This window comes from Saccoglossus kowalevskii, chromosome 17 (genome assembly GCF_978046115.1).
Source record: "Saccoglossus kowalevskii chromosome 17, keSacKowa6.1, whole genome shotgun sequence".
Classification (NCBI taxonomy): Eukaryota; Metazoa; Hemichordata; class Enteropneusta; family Harrimaniidae; genus Saccoglossus; species Saccoglossus kowalevskii.
In genome coordinates, this window is record NC_140657.1 from 31,625,235 (window position 1) to 31,646,929 (window position 21,695).

The 21,695-nt window shown below is 35.5% G+C and overlaps 1 protein-coding gene across 1 annotated transcript in view; it reads left to right on the forward strand.

The window, feature by feature from the left end:
* The first annotated feature begins 1,559 nt into the window (after window positions 1-1,559).
* LOC100366591 (E3 ubiquitin-protein ligase UBR4) overlaps window positions 1,560-21,695 on the forward strand; it is an 86,536-nt gene continuing 66,400 nt past the window's right edge. Inside the window, exons 1-29 of the mRNA XM_085491994.1 lie at window positions 1,560-1,599; window positions 1,760-1,949; window positions 2,946-3,131; window positions 3,855-3,918; window positions 4,328-4,410; window positions 5,186-5,297; window positions 6,003-6,073; window positions 6,180-6,267; window positions 6,916-6,932; window positions 7,284-7,371; window positions 7,652-7,668; window positions 8,020-8,107; window positions 8,296-8,312; window positions 8,662-8,809; window positions 9,154-9,393; window positions 9,789-9,959; window positions 10,812-11,063; window positions 11,539-11,628; window positions 11,780-11,932; window positions 12,799-13,023; window positions 13,261-13,345; window positions 13,967-14,039; window positions 14,307-14,481; window positions 14,863-15,067; window positions 16,049-16,209; window positions 16,316-16,447; window positions 18,508-18,592; window positions 19,254-19,516; window positions 19,898-20,032. Of these exons, the coding sequence (XP_085348120.1) occupies window positions 1,560-1,599; window positions 1,760-1,949; window positions 2,946-3,131; window positions 3,855-3,918; window positions 4,328-4,410; window positions 5,186-5,297; window positions 6,003-6,073; window positions 6,180-6,267; window positions 6,916-6,932; window positions 7,284-7,371; window positions 7,652-7,668; window positions 8,020-8,107; window positions 8,296-8,312; window positions 8,662-8,809; window positions 9,154-9,393; window positions 9,789-9,959; window positions 10,812-11,063; window positions 11,539-11,628; window positions 11,780-11,932; window positions 12,799-13,023; window positions 13,261-13,345; window positions 13,967-14,039; window positions 14,307-14,481; window positions 14,863-15,067; window positions 16,049-16,209; window positions 16,316-16,447; window positions 18,508-18,592; window positions 19,254-19,516; window positions 19,898-20,032 (3,654 nt within the window). The remainder of the gene's footprint in view (window positions 1,600-1,759; window positions 1,950-2,945; window positions 3,132-3,854; window positions 3,919-4,327; window positions 4,411-5,185; window positions 5,298-6,002; window positions 6,074-6,179; window positions 6,268-6,915; window positions 6,933-7,283; window positions 7,372-7,651; window positions 7,669-8,019; window positions 8,108-8,295; window positions 8,313-8,661; window positions 8,810-9,153; window positions 9,394-9,788; window positions 9,960-10,811; window positions 11,064-11,538; window positions 11,629-11,779; window positions 11,933-12,798; window positions 13,024-13,260; window positions 13,346-13,966; window positions 14,040-14,306; window positions 14,482-14,862; window positions 15,068-16,048; window positions 16,210-16,315; window positions 16,448-18,507; window positions 18,593-19,253; window positions 19,517-19,897; window positions 20,033-21,695) is intronic.

A 21,695-nucleotide genomic window follows, 5' to 3' on the forward strand; every position in this document is an offset into this window, starting at 1 on the left:
TTCCACATGTAATGTTGTGAAAATGTCCAATTTGTTGATCAAAAACTAGAAGTATTGTCACATTTTGTCTGTTTGGTTCAAATTTACGATTGAATTCAGTAAAAATGTCAATGAACAAATTTCCAAAAATTTGAGTGAAACAATAATTTTGCACTAAAAGCGTTAAACACCATATTATTAGTCATTGCTTGTATATTTGAGATACTGTGCATTACCTGGTGTAGTAGATAAGGGCTATCAATGTTTTGAAAAACTTGTGTGCTTGTGTTTCAGTGTAGCCTAACATTGGAGCGTGTCATTGGTCCGACTGATTCTACTGAATTTAACGTCAAGACATATTACTATATGATCGCAATAAGCCATGAATTGTGTACAAAACATGCCAGAAAAGAGAGGTTAGTAACTGAAACATGTGTTGCTTTGTAAAGCTATGCTTTAGAAATTAAAATTTGAGGTAATGTGTTTTTTGTATAATCATCCCAAAACTGACCAATCAATTGCAATATCAAAAAGGTTGAACAGTTTGTTTTTTTTGATCACTTTTTGCCCTGGTTCATAGTTATTTTCAGTTTAATACCTTGAATAAACTACCAAGGGAAACTGTACGAAAAGCGAAGACTAAGTCTGTACAAGTTCCTATTGCCTACAGATCTTGATTAAATTTTTTTTCGTAATACGATGTTCATATATTTCACACACTGTACCACATTTTGTTGTTACATCAGTTCTATTTTTAGTGAATCTTGAATTTTGACATCACAGAATCTTTAGAGGTTACACGACTTATTGAAAGCATATTACTATGTGAATATGTTATGATTTATTAGATGCATGGTTTGAACTGTCTACCTGACCATCCTTTGTTTAGGGTAAAAATCTTAGATGAGAGCTCAGATTTAATTTACATTTTGTCTTATCATCAGCTGCCTTGATGAAAGTATCTTGCATGAATGCTTGAAAACTATGGAGAGTAATTTAGATAAAAGTGCCGCCAAGAAAGCTTTGGAGAAATTCTACACAGAAGATTCAGGTATGTCACTGATGATACCGTGAATTTAGCACTGGTGCTGGTAATTTAGGTCTTGTAAAACCAGATTATATACATGTATTGAGTGAGCGTTATGTTGCGATATTTCCAGGGATAATCAAGTGTATGCAAGTATTGGCCATCAACATGGCATTGTTGTATGTGTTATTTGTACAATGTACTCTTAATTCACACCTGATATTTATGTCCACTGACAAGCATTATCCATAAGTACCTTTCCATTAATTGTCTAAATTCTTTCTTTTTTGTCTAAATTTGTGTTTCATCATCCAGTAATTGTATTGTCTGTTCTTTTTTCAGATCTTGTAGATCTATTATTGAGTTCCTCAAATGAGAATTTATCAGCCGAGTATGGCACAAGATTACTCAAGTTCTTCAACAAACTCTTTCAGCTTGGTAAGTAGACAGCTGTCTCCAAACCTTTGACACTGCAAAGTACATGTACACATGGAAGAAGTACAGAGCAGTGTGCTTTCTGATAGGACTGATTTTGTTGGGATCTTGAGTCAAAATGGAATTCAAAACAGTTGGGTCACTTTGTGCACTGCTAAGTAGAAAGTTATTCATAAAAAAAGTTTGTCTGTGGCTGTAAAAATGTTTTGAAGGTGTAAACTAAACTGTTGTGACATCTGATTTTCTGGTTTTACACTTATAGTGTTTATAAAATGTGAGTTTCATGTTATCAAATTATGTTATTATGTTTTTTAACAGCTGAGAAGAACAGTAATGACAAAAGTTATGAGACATTGTGTTCATCTCTTGGTAAACTTACCACAGTCAGTGCAGATAAACTTCAGACATGGCTAGCAAGAATCATTAAGGACACAGAACAAGGTGGCAAAGTACAGGAAAACAGATTGCTGCTACAGGGACTCACTTCATATATTGTCAAAGAAAACAGGTGAGTGAAGAGTTATCATGTGGTTATGAACGTTGTTATCTGAGCAGAAACCGTAATCCTGTCTATAATGTTACTTGTAAAAGTGATTTAGTTGACCTGACACAGTGTGTTCTCTATTTAAAGCCGTTACAACCTGCTACTGGCGCTCAACGGTTGGCAACTAGTGACGTAACGTCACATAAATACAGACGGTATAAGTTTTCCGATAATGTTACAATCACAACTTGTATACTATTTATTTCCAAAACTACTTCAGTAAATATACAACGATAAAAACATGTCTGACTGTAACAGGAAAGCGGTAAAAAACAGAAATGGAACTGCACGCGAGCCAAAGTTAAACAAACACTGATTGGTCAATGCAGACCATGTGCGGACGTAGATTTACCCTAATTAACATAATTTATGCATTTCATTTAGATATCAACAATATCACTGTAACATCGAATATAACGATAATAACTCCGAAATTAATAATAATATTAATGTTCGCGACATAACTAGATGTTCTAATTCACTAGCACAACAGAAAATCATGCATTCATAGTAAACAAATCTTACTATATTAAATTTGTAATTTGTTGAAATGAAATTCACATTTTGTAAACAAATGTAAATACTAAATTAAGCAGGGCCACAGCAGTTTGGTTTGTGTCTCAAGTCACCTGTACTTCCAAGAAAACAAGCTGACTGAACTTGAGTTGGGGAATTCAATTCTCACTTGGGATTCCTTCCAAATCAATCCTGTTAGTGGGCACACTGATCTGACATGTGTTTGCATAGATTCCTCTGGTTTATTTATAAATTGTTAAGAGGTCTATAATAGTACTAAATGTCGAGCTCAATTTCAGAATTTCTCTGCCATATGTATTTTATACAAACAAAATTTGTACCAGAATACAGGAGTATGTATTTTATGTATGCTTGAATTATTCTGACATTTCTTTGCTATAATATCACACACTTGTTAACTTATCATACTGTTATTATTCACAGCCATGTAAATGAAGACATTTCTGCTACTCTCCTGAAAGCTATACTACCAATGGGGTCACAGCTTCTTGACTCTGTAGGAACGGGATTCTCAGAGTTGATGGTTGTCATGGCTACATTAGCCGGTGCAGGTTCTGGATCAGGTCATCTTGAATTATTCAAAGCGGCCACCGATTGGCTGGAGGAATGGTGAGTGGGGCAGTGTTAGTAAGCCTCTCATGTGCTCAATTTTGTATGTTCAGTATTACAACATGGTGGAACACGTCAATTTTATTTACAATTTCTTGAACACACTTTAACCAATTTTGTTCAAGAAAGTTGTCTTACTCAATGGGCATGTTAGTGTGCTGAATACTCACCCTATATTTATCATCTCTGTTACCATATCTAGAGTAAGTACTATTGCACATAGACATTCAACCAGTACTTTATTGAAGACATTTGACACCTGTTCACCTGATCAACATATTTAAATAACCACATATGGTCATGTGACCTAATTAAACTCAAAATTGGAAATTAGGCTTACTGTTTACCTACATTTGTACTCTTCCCTTTCTAGCAAGTACTCAAGACTAAAATAAGTTGCTTCCACTTTCGTGATATACCGTTATAGCTCCTGTGCACAATTTCAAGTGATCAAATCACAAACATATTCAAGCAAGAATAGAATTTGTTAAAGTACTGTAAAACTTTTAATTTTTGCTGCTAGGATTGTTTAGATAATTCACTAGTGTCTATAAAGACACAATTAAAAAAAATGCTGTGACTTTACAACTTAACAACCTCAATGACATTTGTCTCTACTGATTAAATTTGTGCTTTTTACTAATTCAAGTTCAAAAAAAGTAATTTGTATAATCTATGTTGGCTGATGTTGAGTGCATATGGTTTTGTCTTTTCACATTACAGTAAGAAATATCTGGGACACAAGGATGTAGTAGAAAAGATAGAAGCAAATGTAACTGAAGGCAAGGTATGTGGTAAGAGAGGGCAGCTTTTTATGTATATCCCAGCATATCACTGTTCTTTCTAATCTATTGTTTTTAAACTTGGTGATACCACTGTGTTTAAAAGAACCTGTCTTTCAGTATAGACCATTGGTATAATTTAGTTGATAGTTGATAATAAATCAATACCAGTAGTAGTGATAGTGTATTTGCTCCATGAAATGTACATGTAATGTAATGACCAACATAAGTCATATTTTGATGATCCAGTGTATAGTACAAATGTATATGTTTTGGGTTTATGTGACCCCCCCCCCCCCCCCCCCCATTAGAGTACACTATAAGTATGGTATGTCACAGCTGCAATTCAAAAAAAAAAAAAAAAAAGTCTGGTTTTTAGATCATTATTAAAATTGTTAAACGTTTTATTTACAGCATCAAAACATGATGGAAGCTGCCTGTTATCTTCTGTCATACATAGTTAATATACTTGGAGCATTGAAACACTCATCAGATAGGTAAACTTGAACTTCTTATTAATCAGTGAATATGCAGTATACTTTAGTTGGATTATGATTATATTTAATCCTATCGTTAATCTTAATCCTTGTTTGTTTTTGGTGTACCTTTATTTCTGGTTTGTCTATTTGACTTTCTATATGCAAAATTTTCACACATAAACAATTTATTCTCATAATTGTTGCATAAAATCAATTCTGTAATATTCATAGTTACAAATATATCCATTTTGGAGCTATGTTGTGATCTAAAAGACAAAAAAATGACTTGAATGGAACTGTCTACAACACCTTGGCTTGAATGGAACTGTCTACAACACCTTGGCTTGAATGGAACTGTCTACAACACCTTGGCTTGAATGGAACTGTCTACAACACCTTGGCTTGAATGGAACTGTCTACAACACCTTGGCTTGAATGGAACTGTCTACAACACCTTGGCTTGAATGGAACTGTCTACAACACCTTGGCTTGAAATTATTATAAACTCTACATGGCCCTTTGAGCACTGATTTCTTCTGCAATCATTTTGATACAATGTTTTGCCTATTTTTATGATTTTTTTTTTATAATCTTTTTGATAGTTTTGTACCAAGTTGACAGAATCTTCTATTGGCTACAGAACTTAATCACAATTTTTGAAAGATGAAAAAAGTTGACTCAAATGATATCAATGGTTGATATTTGATTCCTGCAGTCTGATTCAATTCATACTTTGTAATTCATATTTTAGCTAGCTGTCATTGTGTTAACTAAGAGATGTTTCTTTCTTCAGAAGTGGTAGTCCCTCTCCGCCATATGATGGAGAAACTCTGCCACAAGAGGTGGACTCTGATTGGGTGGAAGATATTATACCTGAAGATGAAGACTCCGCAGCTGAAGATTCAGTAAGATATTGTACATATGTTGCTAGCCATATTGGCAGATGAGTTAAAACAAGATATATATTTACCACACAATCTACAGATTGAACATTTGATTCATTAAGCAATATGACTCAAACTTATATTAGTCCCCCTCCCCCAAGTAAACAGTAAACTACACATATCAACTGGGAAGCGTGTAATAAAAATATTAATATCAAATGAGAAGCTTAATGTCTAGCAAATTATACACTCTAAGGATTGTGGGTAAATAATCTAGTATGCTTGGGCACTGATGCCTATGTTCAGTCAATACTATGAGGTTATTTCAAAGATATCTCAAAGTATGCACGAAGACAGTACATCGAGAGTATCGTCTGACACGCAGCGGAGGTCGAATCGACGGCGTACTGTTTGAGTGCATACTTTGAGGTATCCTCGTAATAACCTTATTATTATACATCTTTTCCTTCCAAGGATACATCATGGGATGCAGAAATCCAAAAAGTTTAGAACAGAATCAGTGAACTTCTTTGTGTTGAGTCCGGTCAAACCTTGATGGCAGCCATATTTGTTTTTATTATTAGAGGATGCTTACACACGTAATCATTCTATATTTGGAATTCGCATTTCCTTATATGGTAGGATGAAAATACCCCATAATTACGGCACGCTGTGACAGATGTATAATAATATATAATAACCCAGCTGGTGGTATTGTTATTTCAGGATGAAGATTCCTTGTGTAATAAATTGTGTACATTTACCATCACTCAGAAAGAGTTCATGAATCAACATTGGTAAGTTATCTCTGCTGTACAACATGTATGTGTTAGTTGTAAGTCTGTCTACCACGTGTGTTCACATGTGGGATAGATGAACTCTTAATGTTGTTGTGTATTGTAGGTACCATTGCCATACATGTAAGATGGTAGATGGTGTTGGTATCTGTACCATCTATGGGATAGATGAACTCTTAATGTTGTTGTGTATTGTAAGTACCATTGCCATACATGTAAGATGGTAGATGGTGTTGGTATCTGTACCATCTATGGGATAGATGAACTCTTAATGTTGTTGTGTATTGTAAGTACCATTGCCATACATGTAAGATGGTAGATGGTGTTGGTATCTGTACCATCTATGGGATAGATGAACTCTTAATGTTGTTGTGTATTGTAAGTACCATTGCCATACATGTAAGATGGTAGATGGTGTTGGTATCTGTACCATCTATGGGATAGATGAACTCTTAATGTTGTTGTGTATTGTAAGTACCATTGCCATACATGTAAGATGGTAGATGGTGTTGGTATCTGTACCATCTATGGGATAGATGAACTCTTAATGTTGTTGTGTATTGTAAGTACCATTGCCATACATGTAAGATGGTAGATGGTGTTGGTATCTGTACCATCTATGGGATAGATGAACTCTTAATGTTGTTGTGTATTGTAAGTACCATTGCCATACATGTAAGATGGTAGATGGTGTTGGTATCTGTACCATCTATGGGATAGATGAACTCTTAATGTTGTTGTGTATTGTAAGTACCATTGCCATACATGTAAGATGGTAGATGGTGTTGGTATCTGTACCATCTATGGGATAGATGAACTCTTAATGTTGTTGTGTATTATAGGTACCATTGCCATACATGTAAGATGGTAGATGGTGTTGGTATCTGTACCATCTATGGGATAGATGAACTCTTAATGTTGTTGTGTATTGTAAGTACCATTGCCATACATGTAAGATGGTAGATGGTGTTGGTATCTGTACCATCTATGGGATAGATGAACTCTTAATGTTGTTGTGTATTGTAAGTACCATTGCCATACATGTAAGATGGTAGATGGTGTTGGTATCTGTACCATCTATGGGATAGATGAACTCTTAATGTTGTTGTGTATTGTAAGTACCATTGCCATACATGTAAGATGGTAGATGGTGTTGGTATCTGTACCATCTATGGGATAGATGAACTCTTAATGTTGTTGTGTATTATAGGTACCATTGCCATACATGTAAGATGGTAGATGGTGTTGGTATCTGTACCATCTATGGGATAGATGAACTCTTAATGTTGTTGTGTATTGTAAGTACCATTGCCATACATGTAAGATGGTAGATGGTGTTGGTATCTGTACCATCTATGGGATAGATGAACTCTTAATGTTGTTGTGTATTGTAAGTACCATTGCCATACATGTAAGATGGTAGATGGTGTTGGTATCTGTACCATCTATGGGATAGATGAACTCTTAATGTTGTTGTGTATTGTAAGTACCATTGCCATACATGTAAGATGGTAGATGGTGTTGGTATCTGTACCATCTATGGGATAGATGAACTCTTAATGTTGTTGTGTATTATAGGTACCATTGCCATACATGTAAGATGGTGGATGGTGTTGGTATCTGTACCATCTATGGGATAGATGAACTCTTAATGTTGTTGTGTATTGTAAGTACCATTGCCATACATGTAAGATGGTAGATGGTGTTGGTATCTGTACCATCTATGGGATAGATGAACTCTTAATGTTGTTGTGTATTGTAAGTACCATTGCCATACATGTAAGATGGTAGATGGTGTTGGTATCTGTACCATCTATGGGATAGATGAACTCTTAATGTTGTTGTGTATTGTAAGTACCATTGCCATACATGTAAGATGGTAGATGGTGTTGGTATCTGTACCATCTATGGGATAGATGAACTCTTAATGTTGTTGTGTATTATAGGTACCATTGCCATACATGTAAGATGGTGGATGGTGTTGGTATCTGTACCATCTATGAAATAGATGAACTTTTAATGTTGTTGTGTATTGTAAGTACCATTGCCATACATGTAAGATGGTAGATGGTGTTGGTATCTGTACCATCTATGGGATAGATGAACTCTTAATGTTGTTGTGTATTGTAAGTACCATTGCCATACATGTAAGATGGTAGATAGTGTTGGTATCTGTACCATCTATGGGATAGATGAACTCTTAATGTTGTTGTGTATTATAGGTACCATTGCCATACAGGTAAGATGGTAGATGGTGTCGGTGTCGGTATCTGTACCATCTATGGGATAGATGAACTCTTAATGTTGTTGTGTATTGTAGGTACCATTGCCATACATGTAAGATGGTGTTGGTATCTGTACATCTATGGGATAGATGAACTCTTAATGTTGTTGTGTATTGTAAGTACCATTGCCATACATGTAAGATGGTAGATGGTGTTGGTATCTGTACCATCTGTGGGATAGATGAACTCTTAATGTTGTTTTGTATTGTAGGTACCATTGCCATACATGTAAGATGGTAGATGGTGTTGGTATCTGTACCATCTGTGGGATAGATGAACTCTTAATGTTGTTTTGTATTGTAGGTACCATTGCCATACATGTAAGATGGTAGATGGTGTTGGTATTTGTACCATCTGTGCCAAGGTATGTCATAAAGATCATGAATTATCATATGCTAAGTATGGATCCTTCTTCTGTGATTGTGGTGCCAAAGAAGACGGCACATGTCAGGTATGTTACTATTCTATTTATGATTTACTTGTGGAATCACAGAATGAATATAAATGTTTATTTCCATACTAATGTCTCAATTTCTCAGACTTAGCAAAATTGTCCAAGCGTGTATAAATGACTGTCTATGTGTTAAAATGAGGGAGTTGTCACCTGCTCATGTGTCAGATGTATGCAGGAGACAACAAATCTTTTTTAACAAGTTTATTTTTATCATGCAGTACTTAGTGAATAATTATATATCTAGTTTTCTTTACTATTTACTTTCTTGGATCCAGGAAGACCCCCCCCCTCCTAGAAAGTCTCTGATTGATCCGTTTCCCTCCTGTACCCTTTTACTATAGGCACTAGTGAAGCGCATCCCTTCTAGTGGTCTGGACTCCAGTGTTGCTGCACAGACAGGTTTACAGTCACCTTTCTCAATGGATAAAGTACCAGATAGTTCCTTACGAAGGAGAACCTCCTCTCCAACTCCAATCGATAAAGCACAAAGCAGTGAGAAAACCAATGAGGAAGCCAACAAAGCCAGACTAGCTATGTGCAAACAAGTAGAAAAATTCAAGGATGTTCTGATAAACCATATAGTGAGTTAATTAATACTTTCTTTGTTATTATAAGCTGGATCAATAAATGCTTCTCTGTGGAGCGGCGAAATAAGGGGGGAAAAAAAACATCTGAATTATTTTTGTAAGGCCTACAATACGACTTACTTTTTACAATAGACACAGTCTACATAATCACATGCACTGCTAATACTAGTACAGCAGATTTGATATTTAATACAAAATTGAAGTTTCTACACTAAAATATCTGTGTAAAATTGACACCCTGTTCGCTTGTAAGATAAAAACTGTCAAGTGATGGTAAATTAGCATCCACCTGGCTATTGTTTCCTTAGTAATTACATGTATCAGTAATCAGTTGTTTATTGCTTTTATCACAAGAATTACTCACAGTTGTGTTTTCATTGATTTCTCAGGAGAGCTCTCAAATTGTCAGTACTATACTAACCATGGTGCAGACACTAGTGGAACCAATTGGTGAGAATTGTACACGTACATCACCAGTCGGTGCAGCTGGTCGGGCTCAGAAAGCGCTGCATGAGCTACATTCTATTGATAAAACAGTTGAAAACACTGATAACCTCATGGTAAGTACTCAACAAAACCATGTTACATGTCAATGTGGGTATTTTTAAGCATGTTTGAATAATTTTTTTATCATAAAATAATAACATCTCTTTAGTAGTCAACTTAGCAGTATTCGTTCAATGAGGTGTTATAAATTGTAAGTGAGCATGCACCCCAGGTTAAACATAGGTAATCTGAAGTGCACATGCACTTGCATTTTTACTGTTGCATTAAAGGAATACTGTTCACTAAGAGAAAGATATGTGAACCAATTAGAGAAAGCATGTCTTGCTCTACATGTGAGACATACAATTTACATGGTAACCTTGTTATAACAAACATCTTTATAATGAATTTCTCGATATAATGAACTTATTGCATGTCTCCAACTTATAACAAACCCAATGTATTATGTGATTCATTATAGTGAACACTTCACTATAACAAACCCAATGTATTATGTGATTCATTATAGTGAACACTTCACTATAACAAACCTAATGTATTATGTGCTTCACTATAGTGAACACTTCACTATAACAAACCCAATGTATTATGTGATTCATTATAGGGAACACTTCACTATAACAAACCCAATGTATTATGTGATTCATTATAGGGAACACTTCACTATAACAAACCCAATGTATTATGTGATTCACTATAGTGAACACTTCACTATAACAAACCCAATGTATTATGTGATTCATTATAGTGAACACTTCACTATAACAAACCCAATGTATTATGTGATTCACTATAGTGAACACTATGGTATGCCCCTTCAGAGTTTGTTATAACAGTGTATCCAAATATACTATAGCCTGTTTCCACACATTTCCAATAAACGTTATTTTTATTATCAAACCTAGGTTCCCACTCTTGGTTCACAAGAAGGAGCATTTGAGAATGTACGTATGAACTACTCTGGTGATCAGGGACAGACCATACGACAACTCATTAGTGCACATATGCTACGCCGTGTTGCTATGTGTGTGATGTCATCTCCAAATGGGCGTCGCCAGCATCTGGCTGTCAGCCATGAGAAAGGAAAGATTACCATACTTCAGCTGTCGGCATTATTGAAACAAGCCGATTCTAGTAAAAGAAAACTGACTTTGACTGTGAGTAAAACTCTAAATTTTGGTTTTTACATGTGACAGACTAAACCAATGTTCAGAATTCAACTGACAAGCTGAGATATCAGTGTTTCTTCCTAGGTTTATGATCAAAGCATGGTGGCTTAATTGAATATGTCTTAATTTTAGTACAATACAAATATTTAGCATATCAATGACTTTTCGTTTTCTTTTTGAAAATTCAAGCATGATGGACAAATACAGAATATATACTGTACTTTTTAACTTGTCTGCGATATGGTTTTTACTTGTGTCCTTTTTTGCTCTATTAGTAGTACATGCAGAGTGTTCATGTTCACATTAAGTAATATTTCAATAATCCAGTATACACAAATCACTTTGAGATGCTATAACAAATCCACTTCTATCAGAGATGCGCTTTTGAAAAAGCAAATACTTTTGTGCAATTGAGTCTTCTTCATATGATATTTCACTAAAATTGTTTTATTCTTATTTACAGCGACTGTCATCAGCCCCTGTACCATTCACTGTATTGAATATTTGTGGCAACCCATGCAATGAAGATTTACTTGCCGTGTGTGGACTCAAGGTAAAACATTGCTGCCACCTTCTCTGTCTTGCATTGCGTTTTGTATATAGTAGTTATTGTCTTATAGTCATCCATTTAATAAATTTTGGGACCTGTCGATTTTTGAGGATTTTTGATTGCCATGACATTGACTTTATGTTTTGTGTTACAGGATTGTCATGTGTTGACTTTTACAAGTTCAGGTTCAGTGTCTGATCACCTGGTATTGCATCCACAACTAGAAGCTGGTAATTTCATCATCAAAGCTATCTGGTTACCTGGATCTCAGTGTGAACTTGCTATAGTAACGGCTGATTTTGTCAAGGTATATTTCCTTGTCTTAAAGTTTTCTGCTGATTGAATGCTCAATTCATTTCTTAATTAACATAGCAAATACTAGTAATCTTTTGTTTTGTCTGTCTGTGGCACCCACCTTGAATTCCAATACCCTATACCAGCAATGTGTAGATAATAAAGTGGCTTTGTAATTGTAATCCCAGCCACTTGTATTCAGAATCATGTATACTGGTACTTGTAGTATTCAAAGTCTCCATGTGAAATGAAGTGTGTAGTACATAGCCAACATGTGATTAACCCATTGTATGCCATTGTCAACTTGTATTCAGAATCATGTATATTGGTACTTGTAGTCTCCAAAGTCTCCATGTGAAATGAAGTGTGTAATACATAGCCAACATATGATTAACCCATTGTATGCCATTGTCAACTTGTATTCAGAATCATGTATATTGGTACTTGTAGTCTCCAAAGTCTCCATGTGAAATGAAGTGTGTAGTACATAGCCAACATATGATTAACCCATTGTATGCCATTGTCAACTTTTGACACTGAAATTTTGATAAAAACCGACAAACCTATTGGTCAAATTTAAAAGCAATATCTGAAAGTCTATTTTGCCCAAAATTGTGATGAAATTTATTTTACAAAAACATGTAAATATATGCACTAAATTTTGGGCGTGTAAAATATCTGGGACTCGAAGGGTTAAAGCTGTTTTTTTTCTCGTAAACTCGTAAAACCATGAACATAAATTTACACAACTTTTGTTTGGTTGTTTGTGTGCACAATTCAGAATGAAATTATTCCAAAATTGAACCCAAGATTCTGAGACTCATCATTCTATCACAGTGTAAAAACAACATGTTCTCATCATTCTCTGTCCTATCCTAGATCTATGACCTATCCCAGGATGCATTGAGCCCTGTTTACTACTTCCTGTTACCCAGTGGTAAGATTCGTGATGCATCGTTCATATTTACCGAAGACTCTCGCACTATGGTGTTGATGTCATCAGCTGGCTATATTTACACCCAGCCAATGGAAGAACTGAGTAGTGCAAAGCATGGACCATTCTACGTGACCAACGTATTGGATGTCACTCACGATGACTTAAAGGTGATTATAGACCAGATCATTTTCAGTATTCAATCACTCGGTGTATGAACCCCTAAACTGTGTTATTAGTAGTATCTTCTTACTGTGACCTTTGTTTTTAAAAACGTCTGCGATCTTGGAATTTAATCAGTAAACTTGTAGATATTTGTGAAATAAACACTAATCAAAATGTAATTTACAAATAACACGACAAGTTTTAATAATTTGTACATTAAATTGATTTGTTATTGTATTTAGGACACTAATGGACAGGTTGCTGGTGGTGGAGTGTCTGTATATTATTCACATACATTGCAGTTACTCTTCTTTAGTTACTCACAAGGTAAGCGCTAACATGCAGGTTTACCACTTTTATATCTATGTATGGTGATATCCGAAGAAGATCTTATTCCATGCAGGTCCCACATGTTTTGATAAAATTTGTCCTGAAATAACATACCCAAACGAAAATCATATAGGAAAGTTTGCAAGTCTAGATAACAAAACAAATGACTGAACAAAACAATCCACAAGAACAACTAACATACTCAAATCATTAAGTGAAAAATGCCACGGTGTGTACATTAAGTGATTTTGGGTGTTTCAAAGAGGGCGAGTACAATCTGCTCCACATGTGTCGACCACCATAACATCACAACAAGTGTTTGAAAAGATTTGATTTTGTGAATAGAAATGATTGATGTGATCATACTCAAGTTTAATACATACTCTACAATATGTGTATGTGAAAAATTTGAAAAACAAGGCGTTTTTTTACATTAAAAGATGATTGCAAACTAACAACTCAAATGTTTTTTTTGTCCGTATTATCCATGATAATATTGGTACTGAAAATCACAAATATAATATAAAACAGTAATTATTTTGTTCAATCCACCATTGCAAGCTTATTCACTAAATAAATTTGTGTATTGAAAAATTTATAAATGTTCTTTATTTGCAGGTAAAACTTTCTGTGCATCATTGAACAAACAAAACAATCAACTACCGTCACTGTTCCCGATCAATTTTAAAAGGTAACTTTTTTTAAGTTTTATCTCCATGTTCACTCTGTTAACACAACACTTGCAGCCCAAGACTTCTGAGACTTGCTGTAAGGCCAAATAAAAATTGAAAATTTAACAAAATGCATACAATGTAAGGTTCATAATTCAAAAAATAGTTGGGTACCCAAACTTTTTTCTTAGACTTTCAAAAAACATTTGTCATGAGGAGTAATTTAGCAAAATGTCAAAAGTGTCCGCATCCACTCCAGTCACTTTATTCATTGCTCACTCACTCAGTAACAATGGATCCAGCAAGTCTAACAGCCCAGCACTGTGTCAATGGAATGAAGTACCAAACCATCCAGGACTCATCTACTGTATAACTCAAACCAGTGGTGTACCAGTCATTATGATGGTTAAACCAGACTCTATTATGGTACAGGAAATTAAGACACTACCAGCTAAAGCCAAGGTGTGTACAAATATGAGCTTTTTCAATGAGTTGCACACTTGTGATAAAGTGATGCTGTTATATGAAAATACGAGTTACAATTCAGACGAATGATAATGTCCAATATTTAGGAAGCTTGCTGTATTGTAAATGGTGAACACAGCCACAGCATAGTCATATTTATGTCACTGTGAATGACCTTGCTTTCACCTGTATCATATCTGTCATATTTATGGAACTTTTTTATGTATTTTTTTTTTTTTGATTTTAGACCAAATTTGCATAATTTTTTATTTGACTATTTATGAGGATTTATTTTGGGATTGATAACAAAAGTTGAATTTGTTTCACATTTTGGGGTGAAAATAAGTCTCATTTATAAAGAATCTATTTTCTTTGTAGATCCAAGACATGGTTGCTATCCGGCACCCATCAGCCACATCTGAACAACATCGTACAACATTAATATTGCTTTGTGAGGATGGTAGTCTACGCATCTACATGGCAAGTGTGGAGAACACTAGTTACTGGATGTCCAGTCAATTCCAACCAGCCAGTGTTATCAGTGTGCTTAGACCACCTAAAAAAAAAAAGACTGCAAAATCGGGTTAGTATTGATATTTGTTTGCACCGGATAACTGTGATGTGTTCATTATATGTCAGTGTTGTTTCTTCTGACTTGTGTATTAATTGCTTAATGCAAACCAGGCATACAGTATATTTTGCCACTTTTTAGTCCCCGTTTGGACGCAGTCCGAAAACGGGAACTTATGTATTGACCTCTGTGCGTCCGTGCTTCCGTCCGGACATGTACCTTAGAAATGCCTGGACCAATCACAATCAAACTTCACACATACATCATACATGATATTATACATATGCACATCAATTTGTTTCAGGATCTGATTCAAGATGGCCGAATGGCGGCCATTTTTGTTCTAAAAATCATCAAAATCAAGCATTTCTCAGCTGTTTACAGATAGACTTTGTTCAAACTTGGTATATACGTTGGACATTATAGGAACTTGATGCACATCATTTTGTTTTCAGATAAGATGAAAAATGGCCGACTGGCAGCCATTTGGTTTAATAAATGTGGTTCTAGTGCCATATCTCTGACTTGCTGTGACTGATTATGTTCAAATTTTAAATATTCATTATACATGTATTCAAAATGGCTTATTTTGTTTTAATTTATGCTGTTTCAGAGCAATATCTCTCAATACTTGTTTGATGATCAGATACAAATGTCAATCATTTAAATGTTCAACAATCATCATAATCATATTCCTGACATGTTTATATTCTAGCTATATTACTATAAACAAAACTATATATCTTAAATTCGATAACTAACTGGGACTGTGCCATGCATGGCTTGTTGGTTACTGTTTCTGTCAGAAAATGATTTCCATTGGTTATCAGGCAGATGTAATTTCATTCAATCTGCATCAATGGGTGAAATCATAAATTAACACCTAACTGTAACGAATTTAATCAAATTCACTTCAATGCTTACTTACTTAGAACACTTAAACTCTGCCACATGTTTTTATATTTACACATTATATTTTTGTGTTATTTTCAGGTCGCCCCGTTGGTCAAGTGTCATTTCCAATTGATTTCTTTGAGCACTCCCAAGTACTGAATGATGTGGAGTATGGTGGTAATGATCTATTACAGCTGTATAATGTACAACAAATCAAACACAGAATGAACACTACTGGCATGTATGTGGCCAGTACAAAGGTATGTATAAAGTCTACAGTATTACCATATAAGGAGTACAGTGCTAATGATTTACTTATTATATAATGTACAACTTAAAACAAATATTACATTTCACTTTTATTAGCCGACTGGTTTTAGCATTGATGTCACTAATAATAACAGCAATATGGTTATGGTTGGAGTACGATTTCACATTGGAACACAATCTGTGGAGAGAGTACCATCATTCTTAGAAATGTTTGGCCGAAGTGTACAGGTAATGTTTACTTCATATACTGTAAACTATGTCCACGTTGCTCGAGATGCGTTTTCATGAATCAAGTTTTGTAGCAGTGAAAAAGTCACTTGGGTTTAGTGAATGTTACATTTCCAGCGACAAAAATTATTTCATACTGCATATAGAAAGCTTCCCAGTATACTAGAATTAATGTTTAAGTCATCAAGTCATCCCTGGGATATTTTAGACAAAGATTAAAATTATCTAATGGTGAAATTTCAATTGTTTTGTTGGTATGGCTTGATTGACAGACTTAGTAATAAAGTGACCTCTTACCTTTTATGGCCAGTTAATCTGAATACCTGCACCCCTATGCCAGTTAATCTGAATAGCTGCACCCCTATGCCAGTTAATTTGAATACCTGCACCCCTATGCCAGTTAATCTGAATAGCTACATCCCTTTGCCAGTTAATTTGAATACCTGCACCCCTATGCCAGTTAATTTGAATAGCTGCACCCCTATGCCAGTTAATCTGAATAGCTGCACCCCTATGCCAGTTAATTTGAATACCTGCACCCCTATGCCAGTTAATTTGAATAGCTGCACCCCTATGCCAGTTAATCTGAATAGCTGCACCCCTATGCCAGTTAATCTGAATAGCTGCACCCCTATGCCAGTTAATTTGAATACCTGCACCCCTTATGCCAGCTAATTTGAATACCTGCACCCCTATGCCAGTTAATCTGAATAACTGCACCCCTATGCCAGTTAATCTGAATAGCTGCACCCCTATGCCAGTTAATCTGAATAGCTGCACCCCTATGCCAGTTAATTTGAATACCTGCACCCCTTATGCCAGTTAATCTGAATAGCTGCACCCCTATGCCAGTTAATCTGAATAACTGCACCTCCTATGCCAGTTAATTTGAATAGCTGCACCCCTATGCCAGTTAATCTGAATAACTGCACCCCTATGCCAGTTAATCTGAATAACTGCACCCCAGTGCCAGTTAATTTGAATACCTGCACCCCTATGCCAGTTAATCTGAATAACTGCACCCCTATGCCAGTTAATCTGAATAACTGCACCCCTATGCCAGTTAATCTGAATAGCTGCACCCCTATGCCAGTTAATTTGAATACCTGCACCCCTATGCCAATTAATTTGAATACCTGCACCCCTTATGCCAGTTAATTTGAATACCTGCACCCCTATGCCAGTTAATCTGAATACCTGCACCCCTATGCCAGTTAATCTGAATAACTGCACCTCCTATGCCAGTTAATTTGAATAGCTGCACCTCCTATGCCAGTTAATCTGAATAACTGCACCCCTATGCCAGTTAATCTGAATAACTGCACCCCAGTGCCAGTTAATTTGAATACCTGCACCCCTATGCCAGTTAATCTGAATAACTGCACCCCTATGCCAGTTAATTTGAATAACTGCACCCCAGTGCCAGTTAATTTGAATACCTGCACCCCTTATGCCAGTTTATCTGATTAGCTGCACCTCCTATGCCAGTTAATCTGAATAATTGCACCTCCTATGCCAGTTAATTTGAATAACTACATCCTTATGCCAGTTAATCTGAATAACTGCACCCCTTATGCCAGTTTATCTGATTAGCTGCACCTCCTATGCCAGTTAATCTGAATAACTGCACCTCCTGTGCCAGTTAATCTAATAACTGCACCTCCTATGCCAGTTTATCTGATTAGCTGCACCTCCTATGCCAGTTAATTTGAATAACTACATCCTTATGCCAGTTAATCTGAATAACTGCACCCCTTATGCCAGTTAATCTGAATAACTGCACCCCTATGCCAGTTAATCTGAATAACTGCACCTCCTATGCCAGTTAATCTGAATAAGTGCACCCCTTATGCCAGTTAATCTGAATAAGTGCACCCCTTATGCCAGTTAATCTGAATAGCTGCACCCCTATGCCAGTTAATCTGAATAAGTGCACCCCTTATGCCAGTTAATCTGAATACCTGAACCCCCTATATCGGTTAATCTGACAAAAGAGGAAGACATTTACTCATTTGAATAATTCATTTAACCTTCACACATGTATGTCTGTTGTCCTTCAGATCAATTTGAGTCGTAACAGGTGGTATGACATGCCGTTTACACGAGATGAATCACTAACGGCAGACAAGAAATTTACTATTTTTGGTGAGTGAATATGATTTGGTACTTTGTATGCATGCTTTCTCAGTCAGTATTGGTGCTACCTTCACGGTTATGACGTTAATGATCCATTAAACAGCTTTTTGTCATCTTTGCATAAAAACAAAGGTCTTCTTCTGAAACGTGTAGAGGGGGCTATATCATGCTTGTATAAACAAAAGGTTTGTTAAAATGGTCTTTGTCGACAGGTAGTGTTTTATGAGAGTTGGATTATATTTTATTATAGAGATTACCAAATCTTACATTTGACCAGAAAATAATGAGATAGTACTATTCAACAAAAAAACAAAACACTTTGAGTTGATCAAAATCAGATAGGTAAACAAACTTGACTTGAGGAAATTAATAAATTGTTCTATGAACAGACAAAAATTAAATCTGAAAGGGTGGTTACATAAGACAGATTGCTCATATGTTACGCGTGGTCACTATAGAAAGGTGGTCTTTATATAGAGGTGGTTACTATAGAAAGGTGGTCACTATAGAAAGGTGGTCTTTATATAGAGGTGGTCACAATCACAGGTTTGATTACTACAGCAGCAAATACTAGTGTATACCAGTATGTTTAATCTTTAACCCTGGCCCTGAATCATAAATTACTTAATGCATTGCACTGGGTGAACTTATCAACATGTGTTATTTTTAGTTGGACCATCTGTAGACCCTGCCGGTGTCACGATGCTAGATTCAATTAAAGTATATGGCAAGACGAAAGAAGCATTTGGATGGCCTGATGAACCGCCAGATGAATTCCCATCAGTCACTGGTACAAACTTGCCTACAGTGACTACTAGCACGGACACTGAGGTCGCTGTCACATTGCCATTACCATTGACTTCATTAGACAGACTGGTGGCCAGTTCATTGGAGGTATTAGAAGGATGCTTCATGGTTTTGGCTAATACTGAGGTATGGATTACAATAATTACAAACTATTCCTATCATAAATTACAGACTCTGAGGTATTTTAATGAATGAATGCAATTAGTATAAAGTCTGTATTAGTAGCTGCGACTTCTATTTATGCTGTAAAATGTAACATAGGGTAAAGCTTCTAAGTAAAGGTGAATTTTGGTTTCTCAAATGTTCAAAAAAAACGTGTGTGGCTGCTGATGTTGTTACGGCTTCTAAGACAGTTTTTATGTTCATGGTATACATGTACTTACACTTCTTTTGGAGATGTGCATATTGATGGAGCAAATACAGTACTAGAATTTTGAAAAACTCATTCCTCAGATAACATTCATGATTAATTTACTAAAATTCTTGAAATACTTTTATTTTTTGTAGGAACCAATCAGACAAAATGCTCTTGATTTGGCTACAATGTTATTGACGTTACCAACTCCACCTGGTGTACAGCAGTATACTAAATCACTGTTAGCTGCATTGCATAGCAATAAAACAGCATATCATACACACAAGGTACAGTATACTAAATCACTGTTAGCTGCATTGCATAGCAATAAAACAGCATATCATACACACAAGGTACAGTATACTAAATCACTGTTAGCTGCATTGCATAGCAATAAAACAGCGTATCATACACACAAGGTACAGTATACTAAATCACTGTTAGCTGCATTGCACAGCAATAAAACAGCATATCATACACACAAGGTACAGTATACTAAATCACTGTTAGGTGCATTGCATAGCAATAAAACAGTGTATCATACACACAAGGTACAGTATACTAAATCACTGTTAGCTGCATTGCATAGCAATAAAACAGCATATCATACACACAAGGTACAGTATACTAAATTACTGTTAGGTGCATTGCATAGCAATAAAACAGCATATCATACACACAAGGTACAGTATACTAAATCACTGTTAGCTGCATTGCATAGCAATAAAACAGCATATCATACACACAAGGTACAGTATACTAAATTACTGTTAGGTGCATTGCATAGCAATAAAACAGCATATCATACACACAAGGTACAGTATACTAAATCACTGTTAGCTGCATTGCATAGCAATAAAACAGCATATCATACACACAAGGTACAGTATACTAAATCACTGTTAGCTGCATTGCACAGCAATAAAACAGCATATCATACACACAAGGTACAGTATACTAAATCACTGTTAGGTGCATTGCATAGCAATAAAACAGTGTATCATACACACAAGGTACAGTATACTAAATCACTGTTAGCTGCATTGCATAGCAATAAAACAGCATATCATACACACAAGGTACAGTATACTAAATTACTGTTAGGTGCATTGCATAGCAATAAAACAGCATATCATACACACAAGGTACAGTATACTAAATCACTGTTAGCTGCATTGCATAGCAATAAAACAGCATATCATACACACAAGGTACAGTATACTAAATTACTGTTAGGTGCATTGCATAGCAATAAAACAGCATATCATACACACAAGGTACAGTATACTAAATCACTGTTAGCTGCATTGCATAGCAATAAAACAGCATATCATACACACAAGGTACAGTATACTAAATCACTGTTAGCTGCATTGCATAGCAATAAAACAGCATATCATACACACAAGGTACAGTATACTAAATTACTGTTAGGTGCATTGCATAGCAATAAAACAGCATATCATACACACAAGGTAGAGTATACTAAATTACTGTTAGGTGCATTGCATAGCAATAAAACAGCATATCATACACACAAGGTACAGTATACTAAATTACTGTTAGGTGCATTGCATAGCAATAAAACAGCATATCATACACACAAGGTACAGTATACTAAATTACTGTTAGGTGCATTGCATAGCAATAAAACAGCATATCATACACACAAGGTACAGTATACTAAATCACTGTTAGGTGCATTGCAATAAAACAGCATATCATACACACAAGGTACAGTATACTAAATCACTGTTAGCTGCATTGCAATAAAACAGCATATCATACACACAAGGTACAGTATACTAAATCACTGTTAGGTGCATTGCAATAAAACAGTGTATCATACACACAAGGTACAGTATACTAAATCACTGTTAGCTGCATTGCATAGCAATAAAACAGCATATCATACACACAAGGTACAGTATACTAAATCACTGTTAGCTG